Source organism: Lepidochelys kempii, chromosome 7 (assembly GCF_965140285.1).
Source record: "Lepidochelys kempii isolate rLepKem1 chromosome 7, rLepKem1.hap1, whole genome shotgun sequence".
Classification (NCBI taxonomy): Eukaryota; Metazoa; Chordata; order Testudines; family Cheloniidae; genus Lepidochelys; species Lepidochelys kempii.
Genome location: NC_136386.1, coordinates 33,630,635 through 33,654,380, shown reverse-complemented (window position 1 = coordinate 33,654,380; position 23,746 = coordinate 33,630,635). Strand labels below are relative to the sequence as shown.

The 23,746-nt window shown below is 53.4% G+C and overlaps 2 protein-coding genes across 5 annotated transcripts in view; one reads left to right on the top strand and one right to left on the bottom strand.

Moving 5' to 3' along the window:
• The window catches only part of ACTN3 (actinin alpha 3), a 32,248-nt gene extending 26,815 nt beyond the window's left edge, over positions 1-5,433 (top strand). For 2 of the 3 annotated variants that reach the window (XM_073352074.2, XM_078853674.1), the window contains 5 exons: positions 2,198-2,377; positions 2,632-2,778; positions 3,445-3,510; positions 3,661-3,819; positions 4,676-5,433. In XM_073352074.2, coding sequence (XP_073208175.1) covers positions 2,198-2,377; positions 2,632-2,778; positions 3,445-3,510; positions 3,661-3,819; positions 4,676-4,834 — 711 coding nt within the window. In that variant the 3' untranslated portion in view covers positions 4,835-5,433. Of the gene's footprint in view, positions 1-2,197; positions 2,378-2,577; positions 2,779-3,444; positions 3,511-3,660; positions 3,820-4,675 lie in introns of those variants that run through there. The other variant, XM_073352076.2, reaches the window with a different exon arrangement.
• A 5,430-nt stretch (positions 5,434-10,863) lies between these two features.
• Positions 10,864-19,528, bottom strand: RCE1 (Ras converting CAAX endopeptidase 1). Of its 2 annotated transcripts, none has more exons than XM_078853673.1 (8): positions 19,092-19,528; positions 15,646-15,748; positions 14,869-14,952; positions 14,251-14,329; positions 13,522-13,689; positions 12,801-12,872; positions 11,675-11,737; positions 10,864-11,191 (listed from the first exon to the last, which is right to left on the bottom strand). In XM_078853673.1, the coding sequence occupies exons 1-8, from the start codon at positions 19,403-19,405 to the stop codon at positions 10,962-10,964; spliced, it is 1,113 nt and encodes a 370-aa protein (XP_078709799.1). In that variant the 5' UTR covers positions 19,406-19,528; the 3' UTR covers positions 10,864-10,961. The 2 variants fall into 2 exon arrangements, with proteins under 2 accessions (XP_078709799.1, XP_073208173.1); XM_073352072.2 differs by having other exon boundaries at positions 19,130-19,413.
• Positions 19,529-23,746: the final 4,218 nt, after the last annotated feature.

Below are 23,746 nucleotides of genomic sequence, written 5' to 3'. Positions count from 1 at the left end.
CCCTTTTTAAAAATTGGTGTCACATTAGCTATTCTCCAGTCATCTGGTACAGAAGCTGATTTAAATAATAGGTTACAGTCTACAGTTAGTTCTGCAACTTCACGTTTGAGTTCCTTCAGAACTCTTGGGTGAATACCATCTGGTCCTGGTGACTTATTGCTGTTTAATTTATCAATTTGTTCCAAAACCTCCTCTAATGATACCTCAATCTGGGACAGTTCCTCAGATCAGTTCCTCAGAACCAACGTAATAGCTTTCTTTGACAAGGGTAACAAGCCTTGTGGATAGGGAGAAGCGGTAGACGTGATATATATTGACTTTAGTAAGGCTTTTGATACTGTCTCGCATGATCTTCTCATAAACCAACTAGGAAAATACAACCTAGATGGAGCTAGTATAAGTAGGTCCCTACCAAATTCACGGCCATGAAAAACACATCACGGACCGTGAAATCTGGTCTCCCCCGTGAAATCTGGTCTTTTGTGTACTTTTACCCTGTGCGATACAGATTTCATGGGGGAGACCAGCATTTCTCAAACTGGGGGGCCTGACCCAAAAGGGGATTGTGGGGGGTTGCAAAGTTATTGTAGGGGGGGTCGCAGTATTGCCACCCTTACTTCTGTGCTGCCTTCAGAGCTGGGTGGCCGGAGAGCAGAGGCTGCTGGCCAGGTGCCTACCTCTGAAGGCAGCATCCTGCCAGCAGCAGCACAGAAGTAAGGGTGGCAATACTGTGACCCCCCACAATAACCCTGCAACCCTGCCACAGCTCCCTTTTGGGTCACGACCTCTACTGTTACAACACCGTGAAATTTCAGATTTAAATATCTGAAATCATGACATTTATGATTTTTAAAATCTTATGACCGTGAAATTGACCGATTGGACCATGAATTTGGTAGGGCCCTAACTATAAGGTGGGTGCATAACTGGTTGGAAAACCGTTCCCAGAGAGTAGTTATCAGTGGTTCACAGTCAGGCTGGAAGGACATAATGAGTGGGGAACTGCAGGGATCAGGTCTGGGTCCGGTTCTGTTCAATATCTTCATCAATGATTTAGATAATGGCATAGAGAGTACACTTATAAAGTTTGTGCACGATACCAAGCTGGAGCGGGGTTGCAAGTGCTTTGGAGGATAGGATTGAAATTCAAAATGATCTGGACAAACTGGAGAAATGGTCTGAAGTAAATGGGATGAAATTCAATAAGGACAAATGCAAAGTACTCCACTTAGGAAGGAACAATCATTGCACACATACAAAATGGGAAATGACTGCCTCAGAAGGAGTACTGCGGAAATGGATCTGGGGGTCATAGTAGATCCCAAGCTAAATATGAGTCAACAATGTAACACTTGCAAAAAAGGCAAACATGCTTCTGGGATGTATTAACAGGAGTGTTGTAAGCAAGACATAAGAAGTAATTATTCCAATCTACTCCGTGCTGATTAGGCCTCAACTGGAGTATTGTGTCAAGTTCTGGGCATCACATTTCAGGAAAGATGTGGACAAATTGGAGAAAGTCCTGAGAAGAGTGACAAAAATGATTAAAAGAAAAGGAGTATTTGTGGCACCTTAGAGACTAACCAAGTAGTCCTTTTCTTTTTGCGAATACAGACTAACACGGCTGTTACTCTGAAACCTGTCAAAAATGATTAAATGTCTAGAAAACATGACTTATGAGGGAAGATAGAAAAAATTGGGTTTGTTTAGTCTGGAGAAGACTGAGAGGGGACATAACAGTTTTCAAGTACATAAAAGATTGTTACAAGGAGGAGGGAGAAGAATTGTTCTTAATCGCTGAGGATAGGACAAGAAGCAATAGGCTTAAATTGCAGCCAGGGAAATTTAGGTTGGACATTCCTAACTATCAGGGTGGTTAAGCACTAGAATAAATTGTTTAGGGAGGTTGTGGAATCTCCATCATTGGAGGTTTTTGAGAGCTGGTTAGACACACACCTGTCAGGGATGATCCTGTTATTACTTAGTCCTGATGGAGTACAGGGTACTGGAGTAGGTGACCACTCGAGTTCCCTTCCAATCTTATGATTCTATGAATCTATAATGCTTAGAGCTGGGGAGTGGGAAGCAGGGAGCCAGGACTCCTGGGTTCACTCCCAGCTCTGGGAGGGGAGTGGGGCTCAGTAAGGAGAGCAGGGCACAGTGTCCTCACCCAGTGATAGCCCGCTGCCCCCCACAGGAGATTGGGCACATCTCAGTGGACATCAGCGGCTCCCTCGAGGACCAGATGAACCATCTCAAGCAGCAGGAGCAGAACATCATTAACTACAAGGCCAACATCGACAAGCTGGAGGGTGACCACCAGCTCATCCAGGAGGCCCTGGTCTTTGACAACAAGCACACCAGCTACACCATGGAGGTGAGAGGCCAGATGGGGCTGTAGGGTTCCCTGAGGGGCGGCTCTCCAAGCAGGGATCAGGGGCTGACAGGGGCTCTCGAGGGGAGGGGATGGCTAAGGGTGCTCTGAGGGGACAGAGGGTCTCAGGGGAGGGGTTTGGAGGGGCAGGTTGTCGTGACTCATTGTGGGACACGTGGTTGTGCTTTGTGCATGAGGAACAGGAGTGATGGCAGGTGATCCCCCAGGTGCTGTGATCTCCTCTTCTGTTCCCACAGCACATCCGGGTGGGCTGGGAGCAGCTGCTGACAACGATCGCCCGAACCATCAATGAGGTGGAGAACCAGATCCTGACCCGCGATGCCAAGGGCATCAGCCAGGAGCAGATGAACGAGTTCCGGGCATCCTTCAACCACTTTGACCGGGTGAGACACGGCCCCCTGCATCCTGATGACCCCGCCCCCTCCTAGATAGCCCTTCTCCATGAATAACCCAACCCCAATAACCCTGCCCCTGCCTGGATAGCCGTGCCCCCATCAATAAACCCGCCCCTGCCTGGATAGCCCTGCCCCCATCAATAACCCAACCCCAACCCTGCCTAAATAGCCCTTCCCCATCAATAACCCCGCCCCTGCTTGGATAGCTCCCCCCCATAGAGAACCATCCTCCATAACTCCACCCTTGCCCAGATAGCTCAGCCCCGTTGATAACCTTTCCCGATAACCCCACTCCCCCAGCTGTCTCCCATCTAGGTAACCCGACTCCCCACCACTGCCGCCCACAGCCAGCTTTGCCGGTGCCTCGTAGTCCCAACCCACAGCTCTCTGCTATCCCAGCCCTGGGCTTCCGCCGCCCCACAGCTCTGCCGATGCCCCTCAATCCTGACACAGCCTGAGTGTGGTGTGGGGGCATGAATGGCTCATAGAAGTGGAGCTCTGCACCCTAGTGGAGGTCCCTGTGGGGCTTCGGGAGGGACTCACTGGCAACAGGAGCTCAAACTGCCTGGGCTGCACCCATGCCAGGCAGGTCTGGTCCCTAGGGTCACATTCCTGGCCTGACGTCTTCTCTTCCCTCCCTGCCTCCTGCCACAGAAGAGGAACGGGATGATGGATCCTGATGACTTCCGCGCCTGCCTCATCTCCATGGGCTATGACCTGGTAAGAGACCCCCACACAGGGGAGCCAGTACTGGCTGAACTGAGCCCATGCCCCACTCTTTGCAGCACAGCGCCCCCTAGTGCCACACTGGGCTCAACCCCGAGCCTAACTCAGTGCAGCCCCAGCCTCACCCCCATTCCTCTCCCCCAGGGCGAGGTGGAGTTTGCCCGGATCATGACGCTGGTGGATCCCAACAGCACGGGCGTGGTGACGTTCCAGGCCTTCATCGACTTCATGACCCGTGAGACGGCCGAGACCGACACGGCTGAGCAGGTCGTGGCCTCCTTCAAGATCCTGGCATCAGACAAGGTCAGTCCAGCCAGGTCCTCCACCCAGACCCCTCGGAGGGCTCTGCTGGGCTGGGAGTGTCTTCCTCAACCACTGGGGCCTGTGGGGTAGCAGCTGATGAAGGGCATGGGGCTGGGCTTGCTGCAGGGCATGCTGGGATTGGTAGCCTCTAGGTCACACTGAGCCAGCTCCCATGGGTCTGCTGCGGTTTCCCTTGGGTCTCTTGTTTGCTGTGAAGATATGTGGAGGGCAGGTTTTATTCCACTCCGCCTCCACTGGCCCCTAGCGATGTGCCCCCACCCCATGCCTGTCGAGGACCCTGAGTTACAGGCTGCGGTTCAGGAGGGTTCTCCCCTCCCCAGGTTTGGATGCAGCAGCATCAGGCTCTCAGAGCATCCGGGCTACCTGCCCATGTAGTTAGATCAGGGGTTCTCAAACTTCATTGCACCGTGACCCCTTTCTGACAACAAAAATTACTACACGACCCCAGGAGGGAGGACCAAAGCCTGAACCTGCCTGAGTCCCACTGCCCCGGGGGGGCAAAGCCCAAGGGCTTCAGTCCCAGGCAGTTGGGCTTGAGCTTTGGCTCTGGTTGTGACCCACTTTGGGGTCCCGACCCACAGTTTGAGAACCGCTGAGTTAGACCCTGCGTAGCCAGGTGGCACCGGTGGGGGTGGCCCTGCGGCAAGTCCCTGGGACAGACTGTGCTAGAGCAGGGAGTGTGGGCAGTGCAGGCCCAAATGGGCCCCACAGACCCGTGCTCGTCTCCCTAGGCTAGCCAGGGCCTGGGGTCCGCTAGCAGCAGCAGAGCCCCTGTTGGGCAGGGGCGGGGGGCTGGGCTTCTGCCCCTCTAACCGTCTCCCCTCCCACCTTTCAGAACTACATCACCGTGGAGGAGCTACGGCGGGAGCTGCCCCCGGAGCAGGCCGAGTATTGCATCAGCCGCATGACAAAGTACAGCGGGGCTGACACAGTGTCGGGCGCCTTGGACTATGTCTCCTTCTCCAGCGCCCTGTACGGGGAGAGCGACCTGTAACCCCCACACTGGGAGCCCCCCGCTGCACCTCACAGGATCAACACCCCTTCCCCAGATCGGTGGGGGGAACCTGCCCTGGATTCCCACCCCCTGCCCCATGGAACGACGACACTGTGGAGCCCCACGCGGCCTGGACAGATGGATGGGGATCTGTCTGGGCTAGGACCCTCTATCCCCGACGTCTTGCCCCCAGTCCTCCCCAAAGCCCAGCTCCAGCTAGGAGCCGCCTCAGCTCTGTGTCTTTGCTGCTGCCCAAGTAGATGCCTGCTTCCCCAGCCTGGATCAGCCCCTCTCGTCCCCCAGTCTCAGCGCCTCCCTTCCCCCTCTAGGGGTGCAGGCCTTGTGCTTTGAACCCCAAACTTCCCCCTCAATGCCTCAAAAATGAAGGCGGTGGGGCCAGTTCTCGGCATGTCTGTCCCCAGCTAGGGGGCTAGCTGCGCCGTCGAGGGGTCCCGTGGCCCCCGTCTCTGTGGCTCCGGTGCAGGGAGCTGCACACTGGGGGTGGGGTGCAAGGAACGGGGCTGGGAGGAGCTGGGGAGCAGAGCCAGGTCGGGCTGGGCCAGGTGTGCTCCTTACACCCGCTAATAAATGAAACATAACAGAGAGACCCACCAACCACCTGGCTTCTGTACAGTGCGTGTGAGAGAGGCTTTGCCCCCTGGGCTGGAGAGGATCCGTACTGTGTGTGTGCATGTGTGTGGGGCAGAATCAGTGCGTACGGGGCAGGGGGTGAGCAGAGCGGTGCCATTCTCAGGTTCCCAGGTGTTTTACAAGCACTGCTGGGCAAAGGTGGTGCCTGTCTTGCAGACGGGTCTGAGTGAGTCCATTTGGCCACAGCACTGGTGGGTGAGGTGCCCACGAGCCAGTGTGGGTGCAAATGTACCTGTACTGGTGTGAGCAGCTCTCCAGCCAGCCACAGTGTAACTTGCCCTTCTGCAGGGCTCCTCCTGGGAAAAGTTTTGAACTCTGCTGCCCCGGGGCATGGGGACTGGCAGCCACCTGCCATTACAAATGTGAAGAAACTGGGAGATCAAACCCTCCACGTCCCGTGATTCCTCACCTGTCAGCCTCCATGCTGGTGGGCGTCTCCGGCCAGCCTTCGCCAATATAAACACAGAGCGGCGTGTGCTATAAAAACCCTACCAAAACCAACACTCCACTGCTCACACAGCTCTCCCCTTGGGGCGAGGTTGAGCAAACCCACTGGGACAGATGCTGTTTGTGTCGCTTATTGCACCCCTAGTAGGAGCTCCAGTTCTCTTGGAGGCTGGTCTAAGACTCAGTGAAGACAAGACCAGAGAAGAGAATAAAGCCTATTACTGGGGGATGGAAGGGCGGGATGAGGTCTAGGGTCTGTGGGAGGTAGGCATCTTGATGTCTTTGTAGCTCTGGGTCTAGGTGTCTTCTGCTTAATTCCTAGAGATTGAAGCCCGAAATCCCCAAGAAAAATAAAGTCATCGTTATTAATGAGGGTATTGCAGTGGGGCCTATGAGCTGCAGTCATGGACCCCATTCTGCCAGGTGCTGTACAAACACAGACCAGCCAGGCAGTCCCTGCCCCCAGAGCGCCATCAGCCTACTACAAAGGTCAACAGGTGGAGCTGGCCAGACAGGGGAGCACAAGGAACCAGACAACTCTGGTCAGCAGGAGAGGCCGTGAGCTCTGCACCAGCAGCCTGAGCAGTGTCAAGTTTTCTGCAGAGGTTGTGGCAAAGGAGAGTTTTGCGACGGGATTGGCAGGAGGCTCAGGAGGTGACGTGGATGTTTACAGGGAGCTCCTCCCAAGTGGGTGGGGCAGTGCAGGAGAAAGCACCAAGGGGCTTGATTGGAAATGTAATGAGTCGGCAATGGAGGCCGGTGTCACGGGCTGATGGCAGGTGGCTGTTGCATCTCTATAGCAAATGGGAGATGATAGACTGGCTGGGGCAAGGCTGTGAAGGGCTGTGAAAGTAAAGCCAAGAAGCTTAGTGCTTTATGTGGGGGTAAAATGTCACTTGTTTGCCATATCTGGTGGTGGTTAAACAGCCAGTGTGTGTGAGGGTGGGGGTGTCTGCCCAAAAAGGAGTCCCCGCCAAAGCTGGGATAGCACCCAGGAGTCCTGGCTCATAAGGTGTGTGTGTGAATCTAGTGGATTACAGTATCAGGGAGTTAGGAGGCTTGGGTTCTACCCTCAGCTCTGTATGGCCTTGGGTGAGTCGTTCCCTGCAGGGCTTGGGGCTTCTGTTGCTCCCAGCTCCGTGCCTGGAGCCTAATGCCATGAATCGATGACTCCTGGCATAACCCATCTCTTCAGAGGGTGCTGAGGATGGAGGGGGAGGAATTTCTGTGCGCTCTGTCACTATGACCAAACAGATGTTGTACCTCCAGGTGAAGGAAAGCCTGGCAAAGTGGGAAAAATACTCAAAAGCTGCAGTGATTGGCTAGTTCTCTGTCCATCAGGGGCAAGTGGGGTGGGCTTACCCCTGCTGCTGAGCATGATGGGAAAGGAGCCTTTTATAAATGCCCCTGTGTATGCGGTATTAAGCCATTTGTCAGTGTGCTTCCTTGAGGTGCATGTGGCAGAGAGTCAGGCAGGCTGGGCCTTAAGAATTTTTTTCCCTGTTAATTAAGGTTTTGGTGACTTGAGTGTTTTGTATTGTGGCTGCCTTGGGGTGGGGGAAGGGGGCTTTTTAAATCCTTTTGTTACTGTGGTATGACTGGCAGTTAGGATTCCTGACTTCTAGCCCCAGCTCTGGGGGGGGAGGTTTGTCTAGTGCTTAGAAAAGGGCAGACAGGATTCCTGGGCTCTATTCCTCATCCCTGTGTAATCCTGGGGAAGCCACCCACCATTTACACTACAGCCGGGATTGATCCACCAGGGTTGATTTAGCAGGTTTAGTGAAGTCCCGCCAAATCAACAGCAGATTGCTCTCCAGTCAACCCCTGTACTCTATCCCAGTGAGAAGAGTAAGGTAAGTCGATGGGAGAGTTTCTCCTGTCGACTCCCGCAGTGTAGGCCCTGCGGTAACTCGATCTAAGGTATGTCGAGTCCAGCTATGTTGTTCACGCAGCTGGAGTTGCGTAGTGTAGGTCGACTTACCGTGGTAGTGTAGACATTGTTATCTCTGCTGGTAAAATTAAGCCAATACCTCCCCTGGGACGTGTTATGTTTGATCATTACCACACTGGGGGTGGGGTGGGGTGTACTGGATAGGGAGTGGCCCTAGTGCTACAAGACTGCTGCTAGATGAACGAGTGTCAAAGCAGAGAAAAGTCAGGGGATGCAATTAGTGAAACCAGAAGATCTTGTACATTTCTGAGCTCCCACACACTGGGGCTGTTTGTTGCTAGTGTGGGGAGGGATTCTAAGGCCAGAGGGACCTGTTCTGAGTCCCCAGCCAGACTCCCTGCAGGTCCTGAGGCCAGAGGATCCCCACAGTCACTCCTGTCCCCAGCTCAGATCTGGTGGTGGAGCCAGAGCATGGCTTTTTGAGCCATCTGGCCTGCATGTAAAGCCCCCAAGGAATGAAACATATCTCCCCACCCTAACTTGGCCCCAAGGGGAGATGCCCCACTGAGGATTCATGCTTCCTGCTAAACATCTGCCTCTTGTTCCCAGTGTGGATTTGTCCAACATCTGCTCCTAGCTGCTGGCCCTGCTTGGCCTTTGCAGGAGACTCAAGCCTCTTTGGGTCAGAAATCTTTGCCTTGCTGATTCTAATCCACTAGGATCCAGCTTCCCCCACTAGGACATGAGAACAGCCATACTGGCTCAGACCAATGGTCCATCTAGCCCATTATCCTGGTTTGCAGCGGTGGCTGGTGCCAGATGTTTCAGAGCCAATAAACATAACAGGGCAATTTACCAAATGAGCCATCCCCTGTAGTCCCAGTTTTTGGCAGTTAACGGTTTAGGGACAATCAGAGCATGGGGTTGCATCCCTGACCATCTTGGCTACTAGCTATTGAGGAACCTATCCTCCATGAACTCAGCTAATTCTTTTTTGAAGCCGGGCAGTTTTACTTTTGGCCTTTACAACAATCCTGGCAATGAGTTCCACAGGCTGACTGTGCCTTGTGTGATGTGCTTCCTTATGTTTGTTTTAAGCCAGCTGCCTAGTCATCGGGTGACCCCTGGTCTGTGTGTTGGGTGAAGGGTTAATAACACTTTATTTGCTTTCGCCACACCAGGCATGATTTTTGTTGCAGGGGTGTGGGGGTGTGGGGGTGTGTGTGTGGACACAGCCGAGCCTGTTGGTGATGCTGCCAGTGAGAGTGGAAATGTTCCTGCATGGTGGCAAAACAAGCTGGTGCAGCAGGAGAGAGAGACTGTTAGTGAGCCACCATATCCGGTGGGAGGGATAGCTCAGTGGTTTGAGTGTTGGCCTGCTAAACCCAGGGTTGTGAGTTCAATCCTTGAGGGGGCCATTTAGGGATCTGGGGCAAAAATGGGGGATTGGTCCTGCTTTGAGCGGGGGGGGTTGGACTAGATGACCTCCTGAGGTCCCTTCCAACCCTGATATTCTATGATTCTATGATATCCAGGCATCACCTCCCCTGTCCAAAGTGCAGGCCCCTACAGAGGGACTTCCCCCATGTGTAAGCTTTTACTTAGCCCCTCCTAGAACACTAGCAGCAGCTACTAGGCTCTGTCAGGTTGTGCCCCTCTCCTACAACAGCACCACTTGCTCCTAAGCAGAGCTCCCTGCTACAGAGGGAGGTAGGCTCCCTGATCGTGCCCCACACAGAGATCTGCCTCTCCCCTCCACAGGGCCCAAGAGAGCACAGGCGTTAGCCCCTTCGCTGCCCCCTAGTGGCCCCTAATATAGTAACCACTTGGATGGGGGCAGGCACAGGACCAAGCACCCGCCAGAGAAGCTGCGCATGCGTCATGATGCACGCGCAGTCTCCGCCCCCTTGGAGGCGGGGGGCGGGGCTTAGCTCGTATTGGCCGGGTCGGCGGCGTAGCCCGGAAGCAACCGGCCTAGGCGCGAGCCAGCGGAGGCGTTTCCGGAGCGAAAAGAGAGAGCAGCGCAGAGCGCGCGCGCCCCCTTCCCCGGGGCCCGGCTGCAGCTGCAAGGGAGCCCGACCCCGGTCGCGGGCGGTGCGTGGCCGTGGCGCTCACAGGCTCGCGGGCAGCCGAGGCCCAGCTACGTTACGCAGAGGCGCTGCTTTGCTCCGTCTGAAGCCCGGCTGGGGTGAGGGGCGCTGGCAGGGGGAAGGGCGGAGCCGTGAGACTCGGCCCCAGCGCGGCAGGCGCTAAGTCGCTGCCTGTTGGCTTTACTGGGCGGGGCAACGAGACCGCAGAGTCCGAACGACGAACTTGCCGTCTGCACGCTACTTTCAGGCTGTATCAACCGTGGTCGGGTGTAAACTTTTGAAAGACCCACCCTAAGGTGGTGGGCGGGTAGAGTTACGGAAACCTGCATGATGAGGTTGCTCCTAAGTGAGGGTCTACTGGCCATGCGGGGTCTAGTCCAGGCTTCCTTTTAAACCTTCTGCCTGTTAATGTTATTTCCAGCCCCCACGCCCATTCTATATACATAGCTGGGATTATTTTGAAAGATCCTTTTGTAGCTCATATGAATAGGACTGGTGGTTCCCCGTGGGGGGACAGGGACTGACCACTCTACCTCTCTCCATTCCAAAAATTGACCATTTATTCCCATCTTTTAAACCAGTTACTGATCCATGACAGGACCTTCCCACCATATCCCAGGACAGTTTATCTTGCTTAAAAAGGCTTTCAGAAAATGTAAGTGCACTGGATCCCTTTTGTCCACATGCTTCTTGATTGACTCTTCCCCCGTGAATTCTGTTCATGGATGTGTCTGACAATTTTGTTCTTTACAATGGTTTGTCCAGTACTGAAGTCAGGCTTACCAAGCTGTAATTGCCAGGATCATCTTTGGAGCCCTTTTTAAAAATTGGTGTCACATTGGCTATCCTCCAGTCATTTGGTACAGAAGCTGATTTAAATGATAAGTTACCCATGGGTGGGGGGCTGCTGTAGCAGCTCCCAAAATCAGTAGAAGAAAGACAAGTTAGCACACCTTCCAAAGTACTTTAATAATAAAAAAATATATCTCTTGCTCTCAGTGGGAGGGTGCAGGGGGTGTTGTCGGGTCTGAAACCCGTGCCCCAGATGTCAGGAACACACAGAGAAGCCGGAGCTGGCTGCAGGCAGAGAGCAAATAGGGATGTCTCCAAAGAAAGCTGGGTCAGTCATGGGGAGCAGGAGCAGGAGGAAGAGCACCATGCCCAGCACATAGAAGATGACAACAGTGAGGCGCTGGGGATGCTCCAGGACAGCACAGATGGCAGGGAAGCCAATGTAGTTGCAGAAGGAGTGGCACAACACAGGGCCAATCAGGTGTCCTGGATGGGAGAAGAGAACAAGGGTTTTTTTTTTAACCACAGTGTGTTACAACCATGTATTCATACCCCTAGAGATGAGCTGAAGCAGCTCTGTGACTCAACTTTGGGGGGACTGGAGCCAGTGTTCTCTCAAATTTTTTACATCCATGGGCAGAATGAATTTTGTTTTATGTGCACCAATATGGAGGTGATGTGTGACACAAGGTTGGTGGGGGGGAGTTTGGGGTGCAGGCTGCCCTGGGGGAGAGGCAACCCCCCCAGCCCTCTCTCGCTGCAGCGCTTAGAGGGAACTTAAACTGGAGCCCAACTGGTTATAAGGGAGGAACACTGGGCATAAACAGGGGAAGGGACTCTTTCCAAGACAGGCATCTGGTCTTCTCTCACTAGAGCCCCTGTGGTAGAGGGTACAGAAATGGATGGTGGTTCCATGCCAGGCTGGGGAGGGAACTCTGTCTGCACAGGAAGGCAACCTGCAGCACTGACCTGTCCTAATGAAGATGAATGCTGTATAGGCCCCGAAGACAGCTGTGTATGAGAACTGGAAAGCTGCAGGAGAGAGTAGAATCTTTTAGAAAGAGAGCCACTGAAATTCCCTTATACAGTATCACGACTGATCACTTCTGGCAAAAAACTGTGTGTGCTTAAAACAGAGTTGCCACATCTTTTCCCACCATCAGGGATCCAGAGAGAGGCCAAACTAACTACAATTATGTTAATTAAACTGACTTTATAGATTACAATTTACATTTAATGAACAAAAGAATTCTGATTTAGAAAATACAATGGACTAGAACATAAACCCCACCCTTTCATACTGTTTTGCGTTTCAGCTTCAATAAAGACATGTATTTCTTGATGTGTTGGCTTCTTGGCTGATTGAACAATTAACCCTCCTCTGCCAATGTCTCTGTTCCTGTCACTTTACCTTGTCTAAAGGATGTTTAGTAAGCCTATTTCCTTCCCTGGTCTTCCCTTAACTTTTCCTCTTTCTAGGTATTACCCTTTTGTGGCTATTTCAGCTCTGTTACTAGCTCCCCTTTGATGATGGAACTCAGTCACTGGGGTTGTATCCACTGGCTTCCCACTTACTGCATCCCCTTCTTTTCTGGTGTTTGTTGCTGCCTTGCTCACCACGGGCAGCTTCCCTCCAGACTTCACCAGCTGTTCTGGAGGGAAGCTGCTGTTCATCCTCCCCCACCCCCAACTCGCTCCAGACCCTTCACAGACAACTTGTGCTGCTCTCATTGTGCTTTTGACCCAACAGCCTCCAATACAGTGGGGCGATACATATTCCCCTCCCCAGAGATGGCTGCATCTCCACACCAGTGGTACAGGCACACATTGTACCTGTCTGCCAGACTGGGAGTGAGGCTGAGGGAGGGGATTCTCCTCAGTCAAGAGCCAGAGACAGGCCCAGGGGAGCTCCAGGGCTGGCTAGATGTGTGTGATTGCTCTAGGTAGGGGTTTGACCATAACTACCTCTATCCCTGGTAATGAGGAGGACACGCTGACAGGTTCACACACAACCAGCTGCACCCAGAGCAGGCTAAGATAGTGCTGGTCTAGGGGTCCTTAGTTCAGGACCATTGCCCTAGCAACCATTTCCTACCTGCCGACAGGAAGATGCTGGCTATGCTGCCCTGGCGGAACCGTAGCTGCTCAATAACATGGTGGAAGTGAGCTGGAAGAGGGAAATGTCCATCAATGCCTGTGGCTAGCCCAGCCCCCCTCCCCAGCCTCTACTGGCAGGAGCTGATCTGAGGAGAACCCTGCTTGCACCAACCCCACCTGCACCTGCTCCCCGTCTCTGTGAGCATGCTGGCCCCTAATGGGCACCAGGCAGGGGGTTGTGCACAGGGCGGAGGCTTCTAATCCATGCTCCTGTGCCCAAGGCAGACACCCCTAGCTCAGAAGGGCTTGTTTTGTGCTCAGTGGGACTGGGGAGGGGAGCAGAGAAGCAGAACTCAGCCTTCCCCTCATTGTATGGGAGGAGGTAGATACTTGTTCCCTTGCCAAGCTGCTCGGGGGTTGGGGTGGGGTGGGGATCAGTGCAAACCCCTCAGTCCCACTGGGTACAGGAAGAGGAAGGGAGACAGACAGAGAGGAGGGGTGGGAAAGAGTGACATGGGAAGGAGCAATGCTGGGCCTAGGTCACATGCCCCCTGACTCTGCCCCCACCACTCCCAGCAACCTGGGGGTGGGGGATGGAAGCTGTGCTCAGAGCCATACTGTTGACCCTGCCTGGATGCTTTGCAGTAGCTGGGGAGGGAGCTCTGTTGGACACCGTGGGGCGGCTCAGTCAGGGGGCCTGAGCAGTGCTGGATACTCACCGACACCAAAGAAGAGCGGGCAGGTGAAGATGGCTGGCCCCAGGCCGGTGCAAGGGATAAGCATGGGCAGCATACAGGCCCGGAACACCAGCTCCTCTGTCAGGGGTGCGATCACCTGGTTGCGGAGCCAGCGCATGTCGCTCAGGCACAGCACCCAGAAGTGGGGGTCTGCAGGGAGAAGGGGGGTAGCATTATGTGTCTGGCGCTGCTAGAAGTCTCTGGAATGTCCTGTGGAGGCCTGGCACAGAGCTCCCCTCCCCAGTGCTGCTTGGGCATCTCATCTCAATAGATATGAACAAAAAGCACAGACCAGGCCGAGGATGCCCCCTCCCCTGACTATGGGACCCCCTTCTTTGTCCCTGTGCACTCCCACTAGCTCTGAGCAGCTCCCAGGAGACACAGAGCTCTGCCGACCTATGCCCACTAGTCCCTTAGCTCACCACCAACACTCCCTGCAGCTTGCTGTTACAGGCAGCGTGGTCTAGAGACTTCAAGCTAGGCCAGGACTCTTGGGGTCTAATCCTGGCTCTGCCAATGGCCTCAGGTGAATCCCTTCCCCTCTCCATGCCCCAGTTTCCCCTCCCACCGTTTGTCTAGCTAGACTGTGAGCTCCTCAGGGCAGGGACTGTCTTTCACTGTGTCCATGCAGCACCCGGCACGCAGCATGAGAGGAGACGATTTCGGTCTGTGTTCCTACGTGCTACCATCATCTAAATAGCAAGGCCTTACCAAACATGACCTTCAGTCCATCAACCCAGTCCCAGGGACAGTCCATCGAGAGCTGAATGAGGGGCCCAAGGAACAGGACCTAGGACAGAAAAGGAGGTGCTGAGTGAGCATCCCCTTTGGCATTCAGGTTTACCCCAGCTGTCAGTCCTGTCCCCACACCGAGACAACAGCCATTGTTTAAACATCACATAAAGGATCTGGGTGCCTGGTTCCCTGGCATTTTAATGGGCACCTAAAGGCCCTGGGCAATTTGGAAATCTCAGCTCAGCACCATTAAGCCCTGTTTGCTCAGTGAGTCACAGTCCTTCCGACTGATCTCAGAAGGGCAGCTCTTCTATGCACAGTCTGCTAGCAAAGTCAGGACAAAGCAGCCTGCACCACATCCCCACCATGGAGGAGTCCATGCCCTGCAATGAGGGCAGCAGCACAGAGCAGACGACTGAGCCTGGCATCTCTGTGTTTGCTGGCACACTATAGCAAGCGAGGGTGGAGAGAAGGCGGCTTGACAGGCCAGCCATTGGCCCCCAAGAGAAAGCAGGCACCTGCTCCCAGCAGAGCCTCTATCAGGGCCTAGCAGGTTGGGGCAAGGCAGCCCTAGGGCATTAGCCCCACACATACCATAGTGAGCAACAAGGGCAGTAGAGTCGCTGGCACAATGCCCTCCAGTCGGAAGCCCAGCAGAACTAGCAGGGATATACCTGGCTGAGCAAAACACAAGACACATGTGGATCAAGACCATGCAGGCCATCACCCCCTGGCCCAGCCCTGCAGCCACCTCCTGCACCCCAGTGACTAGTGCATGGGGCTGGCACTCAGGGCTCCTGGTTTCTATTCCAGCTCTGCCAGAGACCTTGGGCTAGTCCCTTCTCCTCTCAGTGCCTTTGTTTCCTCTTCCACTCTGTGTCTGTTTAGACTGTTGAGTTCTTCGGGGCAGGGCCTGTCTCTCACTGTGCACCTGTGCAGTACCCGGCACGATGGGGCCCTGATTTCGGTTTGTGGGGGGGGGGTCTGTGCAGTCCCCGGCATGACTGGGCTCCTGATCTTGATCAGGGTGTGCAAGCACCCATGTAATACAATACTCAGACCCAGAGGGTGAGGCAGTGGCTGGCACAGCACTAACTAAAAAGATTCTCCCTGATGGGATTAGCCAGGAAGGAGGGGCGATGTGAAGGGCCAGGCTAGCTGCAAGGGAGTCCCAGGGCTTGAGGGACAGCCTCCGGCTCCACACTTCAACATACTGGCCTTGGGGCCCTCACAAGACAAGTGTCACGTGACTATCCTTATCAGCCAGGACTGTCCCAGCCTGCTACGAGTCACATGACTACTCTCCCACATAGGCAGCCCAGCTTGCAGATATCGGGGAGGGAGGAGATAGGGAACAGGTGACAATCTTACCTTAATGCCTGTCAGCTCCTTCCAGAGCCAGACGAAGAGTGGCGAGAGGCCGGAGACGATCAGAACGCTGGTAAATCGCCGCTTGATCACGGCCGGGTGGTCTCTGCAAATGGAGACAAACCTTCAGGGCGCAGAGGAACGGAGGCCGCTCTGTCGTGCGGCCTAGGGGCTAGGTCCTCAGGACTCCTGGGTTCTATTCCTGGCTCTGCCACGAACCCACTGTATGAGCTTGGGCTATGCTTTTCCCTCTGTGTGTCTTGATGTAAGCCGGGGCGTCGAGCTCATTTGGGGGAGGGAGCCGGGTCCCACTGTTAATGACAATTTCATGTTGGGGACAGAATTCCCCCACCCCATATCCCACTGGCCTTTATTTCTCTTCCTTCCCCACCCTCCTTCCCGGAGTTCCCTCCTTCTTCCCCATCTTTGTGGCTCTTCACATCTAATGATTTTCCTGCCAATTCCCACAACTTCTCCTATATCATCTGCTTATTGGCCATGCAACAGTTAACACTGGCATTTGTCTCCCATAGAGGACTGAGGCCTTCATATCTCCTCCAGACATCATTTCAGGCTCTCTGCAGACTCAGGAAGGCAACACTATGTCAGTTACCATTATTATTATTATGTGAATTGTCCAGTCACGGACCAGAACTCCATTGCGCTGCACAAACTTGGAGGAAAGAGACAGCCCCTCTGCCCCAAAGAGTTTCCATTCTAAGGCACTGGACAGTTTCTCCCAGCCAGAAGCGATGGCCTAGCTACTGTAGAGGGTCAGAATGGGCCATCACTGTGGTCCTTTCTAGCTTCAGAATCAATGAATCTATGAAGCACAAGGGCTAGATTGGTTCTTTAAAAAAAAAAAAAGTAATATCCAAGATTTTGCACAATCTGAATATGTCCTATGGGCAATGCAGATACTACAGGGGGCCAGATCTGGGTAGAGGGCTGTCTCTCACTGTATGTCTGTGCAGTGCAAAGCCCAGTGGGGGGTGGGGGAGGGATCTCAGTAACTGTTGCAATACACATAACAATAACCAGCAACATATAAGGGAGATTTCTCCCTAATCCCTCTTGAAGGGTTAGAGCAGAACACTGGGAGTCAGAACTCCTGCTGGGTTCCATTCCCAGTTCTGTCAGAGGTGTTCAATTTAAATGCATGAGAATTTAAGAGGAACCTTGCTTTTTTAAATATGTCTTGAAGTTCACTTGACTCTTGGCCTTGATATCATGAACCAGTGAGTTCCACAGATTATGCACTGGATAACATCTTTTAACAATCCCTTTCATCAGTTGTGAATGTGCTGCCTCCCAATTCCATTGTACCCTCCTAACAGCCAGTGTATGACGAGGGGTGAATAGCAGCACCTGGTGCTTTCTATCCCCCAGTCATTATTGTAGTGTATGTGCTTGCATCATGTCCCCATGACCCACCCACTGCACCCAATATTTGCATTTTATAAAATCCTCACAGCAAGAGAAATGTTTCTACCAATTTTATATATATATAAAAGGGAGAGGGGTGGGAGGAGCCAGGACTCTTGGGTTCTATCATATCTGGCATGTAAATACCTTGCAATGCCAGCTACAAAAGTGCCATGCAAATGCCTGTTCTCACTTTCTGGTGACATTGTAAATAAGAAGAGGGCCGCATTATCTCCTGTAAATGTAAATAAACTTGTTTGTCTCAGCGATATATATATATGTATAGAACCCAAGAGTCCTGGCTCCTCCCACCCCTCTCCCTTTTAATCATTCTCCTCACAGTACTTGGAATAGAACCCAAGCTGGTAACCTGACTCCCTCCCCCTCACACTCTAACCCACTAACTCCCCACCCAGAGCTGGAAACAACCCAAGGTGAAGAAGGTGCAGGGTGGGTCAGGGATCACACTCTTCCTCTCATCAACCCCCCCCCCCCCCACACACACACACATTCTAGAGACAAAGATTATTAGGCTGAGGTTTGGTTTGTGTTTATGGGGGCGTAACATGCCCCTCTCATCTGATTAATGCCCTGGGAAGTCCCAGGGCATTGGGGTTGCTGGAGAGGCAGGGGGCATCCCAGGAGTATGGGGCAAAGTGGGTCTAGAGTCTCCTCCTCACCTGGATAGGTGACTGGGCAGGACATGCCAGGGTTCCCTCTAACTGGGCCAGCCAGTACCGGGGAGGTCACTCTCCAGGGCAGGTGGTTCCAGGGTACCGGGTCAGTACCACAGAGCAGGGTGTCAGTCACCGGGGCAGGTGTCTGGGGGCGGGAGCTGGGGCAGGTCATTCACGGGGGGGTGTCACTCAGCAAGGCAGGTGGCTCAGGGGTGGGGGGGGTTCAGTACTGGGGAGCAGGGTGTCACTCACCTGGGGAGATGGCTCGAGGGGTGGCAGGTCGGGATTGGGAGAGGGGGTCATTCACCAAGTCAGGTGGGTTGGTACCAGAGGGGCTGGGTCAGTACCCGGGGGGGGGGGTCACTCACTGGGGCAGGTGGCTTGTGGGGGGGGGGTGTCACTCCCCAGGGCAGGTGGATTGGTACGGGGGGGGGGTCGCTCACCGGGACAGGTGGGTTGGTACCGGGGGGCCTGGGTCAGTACCGGGGGGGGTCACTCCCCGGGACAGGTGGGTTGGTACCAGGGGGCCTGGGTCAGTACCGGGGGGGGGTCATTCCCCGGGGCAGGTGGTTCGCGGGGCGGGTGTCACTCCCTGGGGCAGGTGGGTTGGTACCGGGGGGCCTGGGTCAGTACTGGGGGGGGTCATTCCCCGGGGCAGGTGGTTCGCGGGGGGGGTGTCACTCCCTGGGGCAGGTGGGTTGGTACCGGGGGGGTCACTCCCTGGGGCAGGTGGGTTGGTACCGGGGGGGTCACTCCCTGGGGCAGGTGGGTTGGTACCGGGGGGGGGTACTCACCGGAGCAGGTGGGTTGGTACCGGGGGGCCTGGGTCAGTACCGGGGGGGTCACTCCCCGGGACAGGTGGGTTGGTACCGGGGGGCCTGGGTCAGTACCGGGGGGGGTCATTCCCCGGGGCAGGTGGTTCGCGGGGGGGGTGTCACTCCCTGGGGCAGGTGGGTTGGTACCGGGGGGCCTGGGTCAGTACTGGGGGGGGTCATTCCCCGGGGCAGGTGGTTCGCGGGGGGGGTGTCACTCCCTGGGGCAGGTGGGTTGGTACCGGGGGGATCACTCCCTGGGGCAGGTGGGTTGGTACCGGGGGGGTCACTCCCTGGGGCAGGTGGGTTGGTACCGGGGGGGGGTACTCACCGGAGCAAGTGGGTTGGTACCGGGGGGCCTGGGTCAGTACCGGGGGGATCATTCCCCGGGGCAGGTGGTTCGCGGGCGGGGGGGCACTCACCGGGGCAGGTGGGTTGGTACCAGGGGGGGGCACTCACCGGGGCAGGTGGGTTGGTACCGGGGGGGGGGGCACTCACCGGGGCAGGTGGGTTGGTACCAGGGGGGGGCACTCACCGGGGCAGGTGGGTTGGTACCGGGGGGGGGGCACTCACCGGGGCAGGTGGCTGTTCCACACGTAGAGGCTGCCCACGTAGGCGCAGGCCAGGCTGAGGCAGGCGAGCAGCGCGGCCCAGCAGAGCGCGGGGGAGCCGGGGCCCGGCGCCAGCCCGCCAGCGGAGACCCAGGGGGAGTTGGCCGGGCCCAGCGCCTCCGGCCCGGCCGCGGCCGCATCCGCTGCAGCCGACATCGCCCGGCCGGCCCGGCCCGCCCCCCGTGACGGGGAGAGGCGGGAGCGAGGGAGGGACCGGGACGGGCCGAGACACCCCCATAGCGCCCGCGGCCTGGGCTCCGCGCCCCGTCACGGGAGAGCCGGGACCTCCCCAGCGCCCCGGGGATCTGCCCACCGGCCCGACCAGTCACCCGCGTCCCCGCTACCGCCTGCGGCCTCCCCGCCTCCTCCAGCTCTTCCCAGTCACCCCTCTCCTCCCGGCTACTCCCTAACCCTCCCCGGGCACCCCCCTTCCTCACTACTCCCCCAGCCCGCCCCGGTCACCCTCGCTTTCCCCCCAGCACTCCTGGTGCCCCCCACTACTCCCTAGCCCTTCCCAGTCACCCCCCATTAGCCCCCAGCCCTTCCCAGTCACCTCCCCATTACACCTCCAGCATCTCCCATCACCACCTCCTTACACCCCCAGTCACCCCCCATTACACCCCCAGCACTCCCCAGTCACCTCCCCAGCACTCCTGGTCACCCCCCATTACCCCCCAGTCACCCCCATTACAGCTCCAGCACCTCCCATCACCTCCTCATTACACCCCCAGTCACCCCCCATTACACCCCCAGCACTCCCCAGTCACCTTCCCAGCACTCCTGGTCAACCCCCATTACCCCAATCATTTCCCCATAACCCCCCCAGCACTCCCCAGTCACCTTCCCACTCACTCCTCCCTTACCTCCCAGCATTCCTCGGTCATCCCCCCATCATTCCCCAGTCACACACACACACCCGACTACCCCTCGGTACTCCCTGATCACACACACTGCCCATCGCAAGTCCCCAGCACTCTCTGATCATTCCCTTCCCTTACAACCCTTCAGCACTCCCTGGTCACTCCTGTCCCCACACTGCCTCTACAGCTCTCCCTGGTCACCCCATCCCCATTCCACAGCACCCCTGGATCACTCTCCTGGGCTGCTTCCCCCACTAATGATGGGAATCATTAAGAAAGGGATAGATAATAAGACAGAAAATATCATATTGCCTCTTTATAAATCCATGGTATGCCCACATCTTGAATACTGCATGCAGATGTGGTCGCCCCATCTCAAAAAAGTTATATTAGAATTGGAAAAGGTTCAGAAAAGGGCAACAAAAAGGATTAGGGGTATGGAATGGCTGAAGATTAATAAGAGATTAAGAAAACTGGGAGAGATTAATAAGATTGGGACTTTTCAGTTTGGAAAAGAGACAACTAAGGGGGGATATGATACACGTTTATAAAATCATGACTGATGTGGAGAAAGTAGATAAGGAAGTGTTACTTACTCCTTCTCATAACACAAGAACTAGGGGTCACCAATAGGGCTATCAAGTCATTAAAAATTAATTGCGATTAATCACGCAATTAAAAAAATTGTGACTAATCGCACTGTTAAACAATAATAGAATACCATTTATTTAAATATTTTTGGATGTTTTTTACATTTTCAAATATAGTGATTTCAATTACAACACAGAATACAGTGTACAGTGCTCACTTTATTTTTGATTATAAGTATTTGCACTGTACAAAGAAACAAAAGAAATCGTATTATTCAATTCACCTAATACAAGTACTGAACTTACAAATGTAGAATTATGTAATAAAAAACTGCATTCAAAAACAAAATAATGTACAATTTTAGAGTCTGCAAGTCTATTCAGTCCTACTTCTTGTTCAGCCAATTGCTCAGACAAACAAGTTTGTTTACATTTGCAGGAGATAATGCTGCCCATTTCTTGTTTACAATGTCACCTGAAAGTGAGAACAGGCATTCTCATGGCACTTTTGTAGCTGGCGTTGCAAGATATTTACATGCCAGATGTGCTAAAGATTCATATGTCCCTTCATGCTTCAACCACCATTCCAGGGAACATGCGTCTATGTTAATGACGGGTTCTGCTTGATAACAATCCAAAGCAGTGTGGACCAACGCATGTTCATTTTCATCATCTGAGTCAGATGCCACTAGCAGATGGTTGGTTTTCTTTTTTCGTGGTTCGGGTTCTGTAGTTCTCTCATTGGAATGTTGCTCTTTTAAGACTTCTGAAAGCATGCTGCACACCTCATCTCTCAGATTTTGGAAGGCACTTCAGATTCTTAAACTTTGGGTCGAGTGCAGTAGCCATCTTTAGAAATCTCACATTGGTACCTTCTTTGCATTTGTCAGATCTGCAGTGAAAGTGTTCTTAATATGAACAACATGTGCTGGGTCATCATCCGAGACTGCTATAGTGTGAAATATATGGCAGAATGGTAAAACAGAGCAGGGGACATACAATTCTCCCCCAAGGAGTTCAGTCACAAATTTAATTAACATATTTTTTTTTAAGTAATGTCTTCAGCATGGAAGCATGTCCTCTGGAATGGTAGCCAAAGCATGAAGGGGCATACAAATGTTTAGCATATCTGGCATGTAAATACCTTGCAATGCCAGCTACAAAAGTGCCATGCAAATGCCTATTCTCACTTTCTGGTGACATTGTAAGTAAGAAGAGGGCAGCATTATCTCCTGTAAATGTAAATAAACTTGTTTGTCTTAGCGATTGGCTGAACAAGAAGTAGGACTGAGTGGACTTGTCGGCTCTGAAGTTTTACATTGTTTTGTTTTTGAGTGCAGTTATGTAACAAAAAATGTACATTTGTAAGTTGCACTTTCAGAACAAAGAGATTGTACTACAGTACTTGTATGAGGTGAATTGAAAAATACTATTTCTTTTGTTTATCATTTTTACAGTGCAAATATTTATAATAAAAAATAATATACACTTTGATTTCAATTACAACACAAAATACAATCTATATGAAAATGTAGAAAAACATCCAAAATATTTAACAAATTTTAATTGGTATTGTTTAACAGTGTGATTAAAACTGTGATTAATTTTTTAATTGTGATTAATTTTTTTTAGTTAATCGCATGAGTTTACTGCGATAAATTGACAGCCCTAGTCACCAAATGAAATTAATAGGCAGCAGCTTTAAAACAAACAAAAGGAAGTATTTTTTCACACAACGTACAGGCAACCTGTGGAACTCCTTGCGAGAGGATGTTGTGAAGGCCAAGACTATAACAGGGTTCAAAAAAGAACTAGATAAGTTTATGGAGGATAGGTCCATCCATGCCTATTAGCCAGGATGTGGAGGGATAGTGTCCCTAGCCCCTGTTTGCCAAAAGCTGGGAATGGATCACTTGATGATTACCTGTTCTATTCATTCCATCTTGGGCACCTGGCACTGGCTACTGTCGGAAGACAGGACACTGGGCTAGATGGACCTTTGGTCTGATCCACTATGGCTGTTCTTATGTTCTCACCCTCCCTCCCACACAGCACTCCCTGGTCATTCCACCGTAGTGCCCCCTCAACCATCCATTGGCCCCAATATCCCTATAGTTCCTTCTCACCTCCACACCATGGCTGAGATGACTCCTCTTCCCCAACACCACCAGCACAGTACTCCCTGTCTTGGGTCCACACCACCCCACAGCTCCCAGCCACAGCACCCCCATCTCTCCAGGAAACCCCAGCCCTGGGCCCATCCCCTGCACCCCTTCAGGAACCTCACAGCACTCCCATGCTGCCATGTAGGATCAGGCAGTGTTGCTGTGGTAGGTTGTCCGGTAGAGTGCTTATCCAGACAAGGCTTCTTACACACCCCACAGCTCCCAGCCACAGCACCCCCATCTCTCCAGGAAACCCCAGCCCTGGGCCCATCCCCTGCACCCCTTCAGGAACCCCACAGCACAGTACTTACACAGTACCAACACCTCAGTACCTGACTCAACTGGAGCATCTACAGTACCCTTTAAGGGATGTGAGATCTCCCAAGAGTGGGTCTTATGGGGTGACCTACCCTTTTTCTTAATTTCTCTGGTTAGGAAGGTGTGTTTCTTCCTTTCTGAGGTCTTTGTGTCTGTGGTCACAGATGAGGCTGGACCAGTGACGAGAGTGGTCTGCAATGTTGAGGCTGATGTACGGGGGAGGAAGTGGACCCCTCCAGAGCTAGGCCATATTCCCTTAAGAGGTGTTTTAGTCTAGCCTCCCTATCTTTTTCTGGCTCTGCCCTTAAATCCCAGACAGACCCTACACTATGAGGGGATATGGGAGTCCCCCAAACACCATAGGCAACTCAAATGTCCGTCACTGTTGGGAAAAAACCTGTAGCAGGTCTGGCAGGGCTTAAACCCTGGGGTCTTGGGCATAACAAATTGTGCTCCCTCCAGCACAAACAAAGGTTCCAGAAGAAGGAGGCAGAAAAACTCCCTCCACAAAAAAGAAAAATCAATAACTATGAAACAAAAATAAAGAAAGACTTTCATGAGATGAAACAAAAGTGGGAAACTAACAGCAAAGACTCTGTCTTGAGCTGCCGGCAGTTGAGGAGGACCTGAGCCCACCACCACTCAT